The sequence below is a fragment of the Plutella xylostella genome, chromosome 3, assembly GCF_932276165.1.
Source record: "Plutella xylostella chromosome 3, ilPluXylo3.1, whole genome shotgun sequence".
Lineage (NCBI taxonomy): Eukaryota > Metazoa > Arthropoda > Insecta > Lepidoptera > Plutellidae > Plutella > Plutella xylostella.
Genome location: NC_063983.1, coordinates 1,193,198 through 1,207,930, shown reverse-complemented (window position 1 = coordinate 1,207,930; position 14,733 = coordinate 1,193,198). Strand labels below are relative to the sequence as shown.

Sequence of the window (14,733 nt, the reverse complement as noted above, 5' to 3'; positions counted from 1 at the left end):
TTATGTAGTAATTATTTTGTGACTTTTTTGTTAGTTTTATTATTGTTTTCAGTCTTCTAGTGTATGTTTTCAATAAGGTTTTATTTCTGCAATTTGGGGATCTTCTGTATTCCCACAACAAGTTCCTTTTCCGTTTACTACATAGTTTTATACCGTTTGATATCCATTTTGGTCTCTTTAGAACGTTTACTTTTACCTTTATGACTGTTTAAGGTAGTTTTTAAATCAATCAGATTTATGTGAATGTGGCCTTGCTTATCCGGGAATCGGATCGAATACCCAGGCGTGTACGCCGGCCCTAACGCGCACATAAAGTCAAGAGATACAAAGAAACCGTGAAATGGAATGTCCCGCCACCGTGCCGACGCCACAACACGCCACCTAACTCACGGCAAATGTAGCTTAAATTAGTTCCTGTCAGCACGAAAACAAATAGCCACACATTTTTAAACCGAACAATGTTACCGATAGCACTCAAAAATTATATGTTTGCACACCGGTGTTTATGCCGAGAACAGTCCATGAATTTTACGACATCCATACCGTTTTATTATCTTTTAGCCGAATGCATAAATCACAGATTCTGTAATTCGGTTTAGTACAAAAATAAAAGTTACAAACGATCGATTGGTGTTCCCCGAATAGCACTCTTTATTTACTTTCAAATTTAGAATTGGCGCGCGGTCCAATCGTCTGCTTTCTCATTTGAATTTCGGCTTTGTAATTGGTTTACTGCTCTGCACGGGGGTGGTTATTCTGGCATTTCGGAATAATTTAATATACGAGGTAACAGTTGTGGAGAGCGCAATAATCTAGGAGTGTTGACGACCTACCATTTCAGTGATGCTCTCAAATAAACCTGGAACGTTTCTACAAATGTTTTATTATGTTCTCTCTAGCTAAGATATAAAATTCAAGTCGAATCTTAATGTTTCTTTGGATTATAATAGTAATCGTTTTTGCTTGTTTTATGTTATTATCTGTGGTACTGTTTCTTATTAGGTATTCATTCATTCACGAGTGTGGCGTATATTATTTGATTACCGTTCTTTGGGTAAGTACCTAGGTAAGTATTTATTAAAACCAAAATAATTAAACTTCTTTCAGTAATGTTTTCGATTTTGAGATATAATGCCAATTTTTATGGTGAGAAACAGTCGTGACCTAGACTGGAGCTGCGCCAGTGCAATAGTGCATGAGATGAGAAATATTCCTACTGGGAATTCTAACTCAAAGGTTGTGTTGATGGAGGCCACATTGCTGTTTCTACAGGGTATTGAAAAAGTGGTACAGTAAGCCGAAAGAGGGTGAACTCAGGGGGCCTTCTGAAATTTCATGCTTCAAATGATGATGGGCACAAATATATGGAAGCTGGGACCAGCACCAATAGAAATGAGTGATTCGTCGTTGAAAAGGTATTTTTTAGCAGAATAATAATACGTGTTTACGTGTATTACACCCTAACTGTCATTGGGAGAGAGAGTGCAATGCCATAGAAAATTACTTCCTTCCGACGAATATATTTCAAAATGGACAACTTATACGGATTTGTCGTCATAATACTTTTTTGCTCACTTGAAAAGAGCTATCCAACGATGTATGTCTCGTCTTTATTGAACATAGGTCCCAAAACGCCCATTGTCATTTAGATATTTAAAAAAAAATATTATATCGTTTGTTTGTCACTTAAAAAGTGTTTTCGTACTTACCAACATTTAAATTTCAAGCAGTAGAACAATAATTTTTCAGAATAACAAATTGCGTGGCTTAAAAATATAATCTAAATAAACAAAAGAAGTCTAGTAGTTTGACTGTATTCGTTAAACTAAATAAACAAAAGAAGTCACGCAGTCTACTAGTTACAGATTTACCTACCATCGCAACGTTTATCAATCAATGTGTGTAAATGCTTAATAAAATGTAGGCATGTTTAAAAACTATGGGATTTATTACCAACCTATAAATTTACACAGTTACCACACCACAGATAAATCAGACTGCGTACTAAAGCACTAACCAAGTAGAAAGGGGTATAATTATGGCATAATGGATAGCTATAATGACTATTAATCAATTAATAATTTGTATTGATGACGTCTCGATGACGTTTGCACATAATTTCACAAACTTCAAGCTAGTATCGCATGCTATAATGAGTATTATTGATTTGTATCGACGTTTCGTCCCTGAATTCTTACTGGAAACCCCTAAATATAAAGAAAAAACATTACCCTCCTCCTTCGGCAGTCGGGTAATAAATAGAAGAATAGAATAGGAAATTCTAACAACGTGTTGTGACTAGCCATCATCAAATTGTCTGAAATTCTACAGAAACAAGACATTGAAACCACTACTCGTATATAAAGAATATTTTATATATCTACCTATCTATGTATTTTCATTTTATTTTTGAAACGGGAAACATCTGGTTTCCAAACAGACGGCAATTTTCCTGCATTTAACGTTTTCCAGTGTGTAAATGTATCTAAAGATAAATATTTATTTATGGGACTCAAATAAATGTGTCTCTTTGAATTTACGTGCGGCTGGATAAGTAAATGATGTTTTATTAGATATATATCTGATACTGTAAAAATATGTAGCTATCAAAAATAGAATTTTACATAACCGTTGACTAGATATTATTAAGATAAGAAGAATTAAATATTGAATTCAACAATCTTTGTTCACGATTACCTAATTATAAAAACTTTGTAGAGGACAGGTACTCTGCCTATGGCGCCGCGGCACGGGTACATTATCGACGTCGATAAACTTGTTTAAAGAGCTTTTTGCCAAATACAGCGCCATATTTAGCAATAACGTACCTTCCTGTGCAACGGGGACAGATGACGAACTCATTTATTTTTTAAAATTTGGAATGTTGTTGTCCCTAATTACCTTATCCTTTGACTGACTAACATTTAACTTGTTGTAGACCGTAATAATATTAGACGTTCATATTCAGTACAAACTAACAATAAACGAGGCTTAGTTACACACTAAAACTTGACGATCTTAAAGTGTTTTCAATTTATGCTCAAAGTTACCAACTTAATATGCGTATTGTTATTACTTGGTAACTTGTTGTTTCAGTGTCGCATAACATTTTCGGTTGACGCAATATGAGACAGGGGGGTCATTCTATAAATCGACAAATGAAAGAACAAAAAAGTTCACGCAATTGGCATGCTTAATACAAAGAGATAGAGCCGCGCTCTGAAGCTTCGGAAAAACAAAACTGCAGCGCTAACCACGATTCTATCTCGTTGTATTCAGCGAATTACGATAACTGGACGCCGAAGAGGGTTTTTAAAAACTCAAATTGATTTTTGAGATATTTAATTATTATTAAATGATTACATAGAAGTGATTAAAACTAATTATAACTATCTGATCTCGATGATCAGGGGATTGACCTTCGGCTACCGCGATTGGAGCACAACACTAAAAACTGTCCCACGGAACTTTTGGAATTTACTAGTCAGCACTAAATGAATAATGAAGCAATCACAATACAGTACTGCTACTCTTGACACGCAAGACGGTTATTCATATTGCGGTAATATTGCCTTCGAGTCATTTGGCACTCTGGAACACGATGGTAGCGCCACCTTGCCTACCGTATTTGGTGGTTTTCGGGTGAACTAGTCTAAATTCGGTTACGAACGCAAGTTGGTACTCTTGACCGCCATTTTGACAGTTGTCAATATTGAACAAACTGGATATACGCAATCGCTAAGGCAAGAAGAAAAAAGTAACTTTATTACTTGTATTTTGTACTTGTGAGTGGCGATTTTGTGTGGTTTTGTGTGGTACTGGTATTTGAGACTAAAGATGCTGTGTTATGGCTTATTTAGCACTACGAATAGCGATTTAGCGCAATGCGCAGCGAAGAGATATCCGGAGGCGCAAAAATCAGCGGCGAATGGTGAGATATTTGGACGAAGCAGTGGAAATGGGACAGGCGGAGTTCGTCGATAATTACCGCCTCACAAAAGAACTTTTTGATGAACTATGTGGAGACATAGAGCTTTTCATGAAGGAAGGGTTTAGGCCTAGTCCACCACGCTGGCCTAGTGCGGGTTGGTGGACCCCAACACAAGCAAGCTTGTGCTGAAAGAGTTTATTTATTTATTTGAAGACCAACAAATGATACACTTGTTACATACATCAAGGCTACATAAATAAAATACAGTACAGGCCTCTGACTAGGATTAAGGACTGCTGCCGAAGCAGCAACCGGGCCTCACAGCTTAACGTGCCGTCCGAAGCACGGAAGCGTCCAGAAAAGAACCACTTGAAATTGGTCACCCATCCAATGGCTGACCGTGCCAGTTGTTGCTTAACCTCAGTGATCATTTATTTATTTATTTATTTATTTAATAACTTAAACCTATCATTACAGCTACTCCAATGCGATAGGCAAGCAAACAATTTTTAGTTAAAATTAAACCCTATATCTTATTATTTATAACATAACACAGCACGTATAAACAATTCCTATTGAATTCGACCAGAGAACAGTGAAACAAATCCAACCCCTCCGCTACAATGTTAAGCGCGCGCAGGGCGCGGGTGAGGGGGGCCTCCCGCAGCAGGTTGGTCCTCGCCGCCGGCTCCGCCAACAGCCGCGGCCGCCGCCGCCGCTCCACGTACCTGTCCGGGACATTTAAACTAATCCTACCCAATATTGCAGAGTTTGATGTTCTACCATTTAATAATCTAAATAAATATGTCATCAACGCTAGTTCCCTTCTTACCCGTAGTTCGTTGTAGCCCACCATGCCTAATACGAACAGTGTTGGATACATCAGGGGATAAAAAGGGTAAACTCCATACTGTCTTAAGTATATATACCGAATAAATTTATTTTGAATTCGCTCCAACATAAGACCATACTTCATCTCATGTGGGGCCCAGATGACTGCATCAGTTACGATCACTGAAGCCCGCTCGACTACAGACGCTTCGATAGTGTCAACTTGACACTATTCACGACAGTTTTTGTTATTTTTTCCTTTTCATTCATTCTTTCACAAAGTCGATAAAACAGTTTCAAACAATCATAACCAAATTTTAAGTGAAACCGAATTGTAACCAAATAGACGTCAAGAGTACCAAATCTAAATTGAAATTGGTTCTGACTCGAGCACAATATTAACGCAATATGAACAACCGTCTTGCGTATCAAGAGTAGCAGTACAGTTCCTTTGAATATGTGTATGACGAAATATGTTGTAGAGAGGGCTTGCACTCGTAACAAGCGTGAAGATTGCATGACAATTCTCGTTTGTTTAGAGAGTAACAGTATTTAGAGACAGTAACAGTATTTAGAGTATTCAGAGAGTAACCTCATAGCTAGCTGGTTTCTTTTTGGTTTGTTTCGGTTTTTAAGGTTCGTGCAGATAAAGCGCGACAGTGCAAAAAATATAAAAACATAATAATATATTTGTCTTAATTTTTTAAATAAATATTAATTTAAAATAAAATGTTGCATTTCTATCAAATTAACGTAATAATCTTGAATAATCAACCTTAAACTCACAAAAACAATACTATTTTGAAGTGAAAACAGAGCGATCCAATAATATCGAAACTATATTTATGTATTTAAAATCTAAACATAAGCACACATACGAAAATTCGTAAATTCGTAATATCTGCCAAATCTTCAGAGAAACAACCGTAAGCGGATATATGAGATAATATTAATAAAGATACTAATGAAATACTTGTTTCCTTAACTCTTTGATCTATTAAAAGAGAGAACGTTACAATTTGTAACGTTCTCTTTTTAATACTCATTTGACGGTCGAATGGCGTAGTGGTTAGTGGCCCTGACTGCTATGCCGAAGGTCCCGGGTTCGATTCCCGGCTGGGGCAGATATTTGTTTAAAGACAGATATTTGTACTCGGGTCTTGGTTGTTGATATTTATATTTAGTATCTATCTATCTATCTATCTATGTACTTGTGTAGATATATCAGCTGTCCGACACCCATAACACAGGTTCTGCCTAACTTGGGGTCGGATGGCCGTGTGTGAGATGTCCCCACATATTTATATTTATTTATTTATATTTATTATTTGTTTACTTATTGCTCGTATGTTAAATTTGAATAAACATCAGTATATACGGTCCACTTAAAATTATTGAAATGGATTTTCGTCTCATATGTTAGCAAATGTTGCCTATTCGTAATATGATTTTAATGATTACAAAAATATAATAAAATAAAAATGCTCAGGGTGGACTCAAAGTTTAAAGCATTTTCTGCTATTCAACCCATTGTAGGTACAGAAAAATATATTCATAAATTACCTAAGTATAAACCAAAAACTATACACAGATACATTTTCACATCTCTTAAAATATCATAAAATACTGATTTAAATTCATGAATCTGTCGCTTCCTTCATTATTGTTCCATGAATATTTTTGTTTCAATTTAAATATGTATATTTTTAGCTTTCTATTAATAAGTTAGGATATTACTCGAGGAATAGTCGCTCCAGTTCATTCTATACTAGCTGTTGTCCTCGAGCTACGGTTCACCTTTAAAACGTTTTCCGTGGGAATTCCGGGATAATAATAATATATATTTTTTAAATATTTATACATAACCGTGGTTTATATCACCAATGAGTCCAATGACGTTGACTAAAATGGGACAGCCTGTTTATTTTTATTTAATGAATTTAAAAATGTATGTGCGTGAATATTATTAACGATAATTATGTATGTAGTTATTTAATAATGCCATTGGAGCTACTTATTTACGTATTCTAAAGTAGCCTTCTTAAGTGACACTTACATAAATTTCGAATCGGTCTAAGAAATAAAATCACAATTTACTGTTTGAAGATTGACGTAGCTTTGAGATTTCCATAGAATTAGCATAGTAATGGTACAGGTCGTAAAAGTACAGTAAATGGCAAATTTGCAGAGATTTCACTGTTAAAAGTTATTATTATTAATTATAAACACTTTATTGTATAATGATAGACACAGTTACAAAAATGGACTTAAAACTAGTAAGTATATACAGAGGCGGGCTTATTGCCAAGAAACAATTTCTTCCAACCAACCTTTGTTTGGTGGAAAACTAAAGTTTTTAAAGTTAGGTAAGTACCTACTGTTTTAGGTAGGTCGTACTTTAAAACATCTGAAAAATTGTAAAAAAAAATAGTTTACTTACTTACTTACCCCCCGTAGAAAAATTTATGGGACCAAGGAAGTATCTTTGAAGAAGTATATTTTTTTTCGAATTTCCTAAAGATATAGAATACAAGTTACTTACCTCGGCTTACTACAGTTTTTAACACCCTGGAGTTTATCAAAGTCGAATGCTTTTATTTATCGTACCTATAAATACATAATCATCATCATCATCACGACCCATTACGTCCCCACTGCTGGGGCACGGGTCTCCTTCTAATGAAGGAAGGGTGTAGGCCTAGTCGACCACGCTGGCCAAGTGCGGGTTGTTGGACCCCAACACAAGCAAGCTTGTGCTGAGAGAGTTGTCGGGTAAGTGGGCAACCCGACTGTCAGATGTTTTCAAGCCGCCCGAAGGCATCTGACTAGGCTTAACGACTGCTGCCGAAGCAGAAACCGGGACCCACGGCTTAACGTGCCGTCCGAAGCACGGAAGCGTCCAGAAAAGCACCACTTGAAATTGGTCACCCACCCAATGGCTGACCGTGTCAGTTGTTGCTTAACCTCAGCGATCAGTTACAATCACTGAGGCCCGCTCAACTATGGACGCTTCATACATAATATGTATTATAAATTTTTCTGATCATTTTGTATCCAGTATTGCTACATAGCTTCGAAGCGGCTATTCCAAGTTATTTTTTTATCAGTTCCGTGATTTTTGAGTATTTATTCTCATTCTTACTATTACCTCCTTTTTCTCGGTAAATAACATTACTACAAAAGTCGTACACACTGTGCCACGGTATTTTCAGTAACTTCAGTACTTCAGTTGATTGCCAGATTTATTTATTTATTTATTTATTAAACAGTTTATTAAACAGTTTATCCCGATTATTCCTACAAACGACTCTAATGGACTATAACAGAATAGTGCCATTTCTAAAGCCAATGTTAGTTTTCTTCGTTGTTGCTAAAGTGGTGAAGCTGGCATAAAAATACGCGGACACAGTTGCACGGCATCTTTATCGACGTAGATACAGTCATACTTAAACTGGTTTAATGCATGTTCTCGTGAAATTTCTGGGATAAAATAGGGTAGGTGTTAATCCATGTTGCTACCCCCGAAGCTGTAACATTGATACTAAATGTATCTGAATCTGCATGTATGTATGAACTTAATTAACTTATGCCATTAAAAAAATACTTTTGAATCGCTTTCCCGTGAAAGAGTAACAAACTTTACGAGTTTATATAAGTTTTTTTTATTTTATTGAGTAGGTAGCTGACACATTAAATCTAGCCACACATTGTTATGAAATAAAACTTTAACTATCATACCAAAATTCTTTTGAAACCCCTCGCTGGTAGGTCATTTGATCCCAACCCAACCCAAAATATCCGAAATCCTGTAAGTAAACAAATGGCCGTGGTTACCCATTTTTCTACCTTCCAAACCCGCAGATGGAACCTTGCCGTAGTAATCCCAGATAATGGAATGTAGGCACCAGCTTTGTTTATGCCCATCGCATGTTTTTGGACCTCACTTCGATGTTTGTTTTTGTGTAGGGTGAAATTCTATCAGTGATCCTACCATCGGCAATTGAACTATTCTGAAATCACAAAAAAATATATTTTCTATAAGTATAGTTACAAAAATAATGTTTTCTTCTCAATGAAAATTTGGATGAGAGTTGGTGGTGAACGGACAAGATCTCGTCCTCTTATTTGAGAGGACACGGGTTCAAATTCTGTTACGAACAATAAGTCATTTGCAAGGACAAATGTTAGATTCAAGTACCAACACTAGGCTGTCCCGTCGTAGTAAGGGAAAATTTCGTTTTCTAGCTACAGTATCACAATAGGCACCAAAACTTGCGTTATATTACACTGATTACGAAATAGCTAAAAAAAAAAAAGATTTTCATGTTATCTTGGGGGATCTACCTCAATTTGAATTTTTGAAACAATTTTGAAATTTTTCATTCAAAAGAAAAAAAAATACCGACACAAAAGTAGGTATTTTTTTTCCAAAATACTCGATAAAACACTTCATGTTTTATGTAATAGCTATAAATTTGTTAGTCAAAGGGGTATCTTTTCAATTTCAGTAATTGAATAACTCGCTCTTTATTGGATTGAAATAGAAGTTTTGATCCAAATAACGATGATCTTGACATTTGTTATTATATTCACATACACTAATAGCACATTATTGGGTAAATTTTTGTTCAAAAGTAAAAAAAATGTATGGTGGATATTAAAAAAAAATGCAAAATTTTGAAAGTTTGAATATCGGTAGAGGCCTGAAGATATAAAAAAACTATTTGTATGATATATTTGTATATATGACCGAATACGCAACTTTTAAGAGGTCTTGTGCAAGGGAAATAAAAAAAAGGTCTGACGGGACACCCTAACCTACACTCATGCGGCTTACGGTGAAGGAAAATAAATAAATATCCGGGGACATCTCACACATGGCCATCCGACCCCAAGCTAGGCAGAGCCTGTGTTATGGGTATCGGACAGCTGATACCTATATCTACACAAATACATAGATAGATACATATTAAATTTAAATATCAACACCCAAGACCCGAGTACAAATATCTGTTTTTAAACAAATATCTGACCCAGACGGGAATCGAACCCGGGACCTTTGGCATAGCAGTCAGGGCCACTGACCACTACGCCATTCGCCCGTCCATCGTCCAAAACATCGTGAGGAAATGTGCACATCTAGATTCTAGATATGTACCCTACGTACATTTGGTGCGTGCAGTACCCATTCTACAACGGCGATACGGCTCTTCTCTTATAATGAAAGGCGTCTCTGACTCTCTGAGTACTGACAACCCCTTACAGAATTAGAATAAATAGCACAGAATAAAAAAATAAAAAACACACACACTCACGCCTTGTACTAATGTACTCCCTTGCAGGGTAGGCAGAGGTGCATTGCTGCACCCACTTTTCGCCAGAGTGTTATGTTAGTCCCAATGTAATAGGGGGCGGGCCTATTGCCATTTTACGGGCACATCCAAGACCCGAGAACAAATATCTGTGTTTAAACAAATATTTGCCCAAGCCGGCAATCGAACCCGGGACCTTCGGCTCAGTAGTCAGGGTCACTAACCACTACGCCATTCGGTCGTCACACAGAATAATAACTGTGATAATATTGCTATGTATGGCTAAAAAGCGGGAGACATTTTAACATTTTGAGTGAATTCCAGGAAAGTAATGGAAATAGCTAGCCTGCGGCGTTCACCGTCGTTACCTCTTGTCACTTACAGGATATCACAGTTACAGGGAAACTTTACATAATTTTAAGTAAAATAGATAATGTACGAAGCAATTGAAATATCTACTGAGCTATAAAGCTATTTTAATGCGGTTTTTTATTAAGTTATTAATTTTATTGGCGCGGTATAATGTCTTATCTTTGTACTGGATTTGACTTTTATCACCTAAAAAGTTATTTTAATACTAACTTGGTCATTATGACGAAAGGCTTAATATTCGGTTGATTAAATAAATAAATTTATCTATTAATTTCACCTAACATGGAATAAAATAGAATCATTTTCTATTTTCGACATTAGTCTATCTATGTGTATACACTATACAAGTTTGTTATATTATATAGCCATTCAGATTACTTTAGCACAGTAAATAGATAAATGCTTTACCAAAACCCTTTTATGCACAAAGTGCTTTAGAGAAAATCTCGAGAAATTCAAATGAAAATCTCCATTCGGTGGAAATTCAACAAAAGATCGGTAGCATTTCTCCAATTTGCAGATCTTTGGACAAATTGCACAAACCTTATCGTACTGACAGAGTGAATTTTAAATTTAAGATGGACAAATAAAATTATCTTTCACTCACATTTTATGAGTACTTATAAACGGGAGAGCTCAATTGCAAAGGGTTAAATTAGAATTCCTCCAACCCGCACTAGGCCAGCGTGGTGGACTAGGCCTAAACCCTTCCTTCATTGGAAGAAGACCCGTACTCCAGCAGTGGGGACGTGATGGGTCGTAATGAAATTACTATTATCATAATGGATAGTTTTACCTAAAATTGAAGTTTGTACATACCACGCACAGTGTTTTATAAACCCTATTTTTGTGTCATCTCGGTTTTTTTGCAAAATCTTATAGTTTTCGTCATTTTAAACACTTTAGTAAAACTCCGAAGGTTCTATCTCTTCTAGTTTATTTTTTAAAAAATCCTTAAGTTTCACTCTATCCGGGTTCCGAAAATCACAAAAAATATTATTAAAATATAACTATGCGATACTATTAAATTTCAATAGCATGTATAGAATACACATATTAAGACATACATTATAGCAAAATTTCATACATCAAATCTAAATAGTTACTGAAATATTCGTATTTTTCTCTCTTTTCGTTTTTGCGTTTTAAAACCCGAATAACCGCGTATTAGATCCAGATTTTCAGTACATAGGTAGTCCCGGTATGCCTCTATCATCATTATTAATACCAGCATCTAATACCGCGTTATTCAGAGCCACAGGTGCCACCAAGTCATAATATTATACAGAGGGCCGAGTGTAGGTTTTTCTTAACTGATTAAGCAGTGAAAATTATTGCAGCAGGTGTACCGCTAGGTTGCCATTCTCCCGCAACATAAAAATTCCCACCAACTCGCCACTACTCGAACGGTGTAAAAAATCGCTCTACGCATACAGGCCACCTAAACGTAATACTCTTTTAAGTCAGAGGCACAAAAACACATTTTTCATATGACCTACGACCTCAAATGTTAAGAAAGGAGGTCACATTAATAAAGACAAGGAATGAAAAATTAAAAATAATAAACTGGAGACTCAAAAAACACGGTACATATTAAAATTTAATTTTCCACCGGCATCCCAGAATTTAATTAGATGGGCGCAAAGCTTGTGTTTCTTTTACTACATATTTTATGAAGAAATTTATTTGGTCTTCTTGGAAATTAAAGTGATTTTTTATGTTTTGTCAGTTACGTTGAAAAATTTATGTTATAAAAATTAAGTAAGTATACAAAGCCAAGTTAATGCTAAAGTAATGTTAAAAGTGAACTTTTATATTTAAAAAAAAACTCTGAATCCGCAGCAAACATAGGTTAAGTCGATTAGTTGAGTTCTGTTAGAAATTTACCTGCCTCATACATATATAATTATATACATATGCACTCACGACTGTAATCCCCGAAGGGGTAGTCAGAGGTGGCTCACAAGTAAGCCACCCACTTTTCGCAGCACATTTGTACTTACGTGATAGGTTGCGAACCATGTCGCCGTTTTGGGATAAGTACAATGCACTTAGGATACACATCTAGAATCTAGATGAAAGATCCCGAGCTTAACTCTAACGTTATTTATCAAGTTAAAGCTCAACAGAAGCCTTTACAATGGAAATCTAAACTTACGTTTCACGTTTCATAAGAACTAAGTACAAAGTTGTGACCAAGATTGCAAATGTTGTTGTTGAGATTCGTCTACAGAATGACGTCCGAACTAAAACTTCACATTCCTTTATGTTTCAAGTAAATTGTTTACAAGTTTCATCAGAACTTTGCAACTATCTTACCGCGGACTTGCCAACCACATTTGTTTAGTAATTAAACCTTGTACCGTTATTGGAGACTTGTTATGTGATAGTTTGTAGGTCTACATTTTGTTTTTTGAATGGTCAGATAAATTTTATCTGAGGAATAAAATTGTTGCTGTCACTGTCAAATACAAACATTCACACGCGATAGCATCAGAATTATTCCTCAGGTAACCTTTATCTGACTATTGAAAAATCTGCCATTATTCATTACTCTATATTAACTACTAGTACTAGTTCTTAGTACTACAGTACTAGTACTCTTTATTCTATGGTATAACCGAATTAGGGTGCGTTTATCGTCATTCAAGAATGAGTACAAATTTTACACACTTAGGGTACACATCTAGAATCGAGTATATAGTTTATTTCATTATATAATTTATTTTGTAAATAAAAGTCCTTTGTCCAAAACGTGTGTGAGATTGTCATCCGTCAAATCTATATTAATAAATCGCCGTTGAATCTCGACGACGTATTGAGGAGGCGCTTAAGGGGAAGCAATCGCTGTGACGGAAGGCCATCTAACGTAACGACGTAGTTGTGACGAGATACGGCCGTGGGGAATATCGGGAGGCTCTTCTATCTTAACACAACGTAACCAACGTTAAAAACCCCGAAATTCAACACCAAAACTCGCATCTCTATGTTACGTCTTCACTCCGTCCATCCAAAGGTTGTCTGGAAGAGATCGCTCTTAGCGATAAGACCGCCATTTGTACATTTTGTTAAATCAAGTTCGATTTGTAATGAGTTTTTCCTTTTGGTGTGCAATTAAATATTATATTATTATTATTATTATTATCTATCAGATTGGCAGATCACCGCAACTTCATATTAAATTCATTTATCAAGAGTAGTCCCTCTGGATCCAAAATCGCAGTCCCACTGGGAAAACTAAAAGTTTCACGTCGCAATAACGATAACGTCATAAAAATAATGTGCTATAATTTTTGTAAAATATCTAGTCTTCCGTCTCATCTGTTTGGCGTGTTTCACCTGTTTGAAAATGTCCGCTTCGTCGACAACTTTCTTCGCCACTTCAAGATTAACCGTTACACCTAGAACTAGACCCATGAGCAATGAAAAAGTTCTAAAGGGAAAAGTCTAGCTTAATGACGCTGCGCGGTTTGCAATATTGAAGCACATTTTACATCGCATCAGAATAATAATATATTACCAATTTCAAACGTAAATAGGTTGTGTTCCGATATCTAATGATATGTTGAAAAAAATGTAGTCATTTGGTTTTGGCATTTTGTATTGATCCCACTTCTGAATACCTCTAACCTTGTCCCCAGAACACACTCGCGATCCTCGACAAGCTCGACATCGACAGCGAGAAGCCCTCAGAAGAAGAGATCGCGCGGCTGTTTGGCTACGAGGAGTCGTACTTGGCGGGCGAGCTGGGCGCGTGGCAGCGACTCAAGCCGCGCGTGTGGGCGCTGTTCGACGAGCCCTCCAGCTCGCCCGCCGCTAAGGTCAGTTATGTTAGGTGCTATTGAATAGGGTGGTGTATTACTTTGTCGCTAGGTGCCGCTGCGCTCATTAAGTATGAGAATCGATCTATGAAATGAAGTACAGTCGCAATAACCCTGCTATCTCGCATTGTTTATCTATATGCATTCACAAAACAGCGAGACTGCAGCGCTGTAAATTTTGGACTGAAAATTATACATTATTCAAAAAAAGTACTACAAGTCACATTATAATAATTCAAAAACGGCGATACGGCTCGCGACCTATCACGTGAGTACAAATTAAAGTACGAGTGGCAAGTGAGTCGTGAGCTTAAATGTATGTAAGCACTATAATTTATTCACCATTCATTAGCAAGCACTTATCATCAGAACATTACAATGAGGCACATAAAGCTCTCCAAGCCAGTTGTTAAAAGCTCTCAGAGGCAATATATCCGCATGTCACAAAAACGTACCTCAGCTTTTA

General features: G+C 36.3%; 1 protein-coding gene across 1 annotated transcript in view; it reads left to right on the top strand.

The window, feature by feature from the left end:
- The window catches only part of LOC105387045 (potassium voltage-gated channel protein Shaw), a 174,602-nt gene that overhangs the window by 49,162 nt on the left and 110,707 nt on the right, over positions 1–14,733 (top strand). Inside the window, exon 4 of the mRNA XM_038116817.2 lies at positions 14,088–14,267. Coding sequence (XP_037972745.2) covers positions 14,088–14,267 — 180 coding nt within the window. The remainder of the gene's footprint in view (positions 1–14,087; positions 14,268–14,733) is intronic.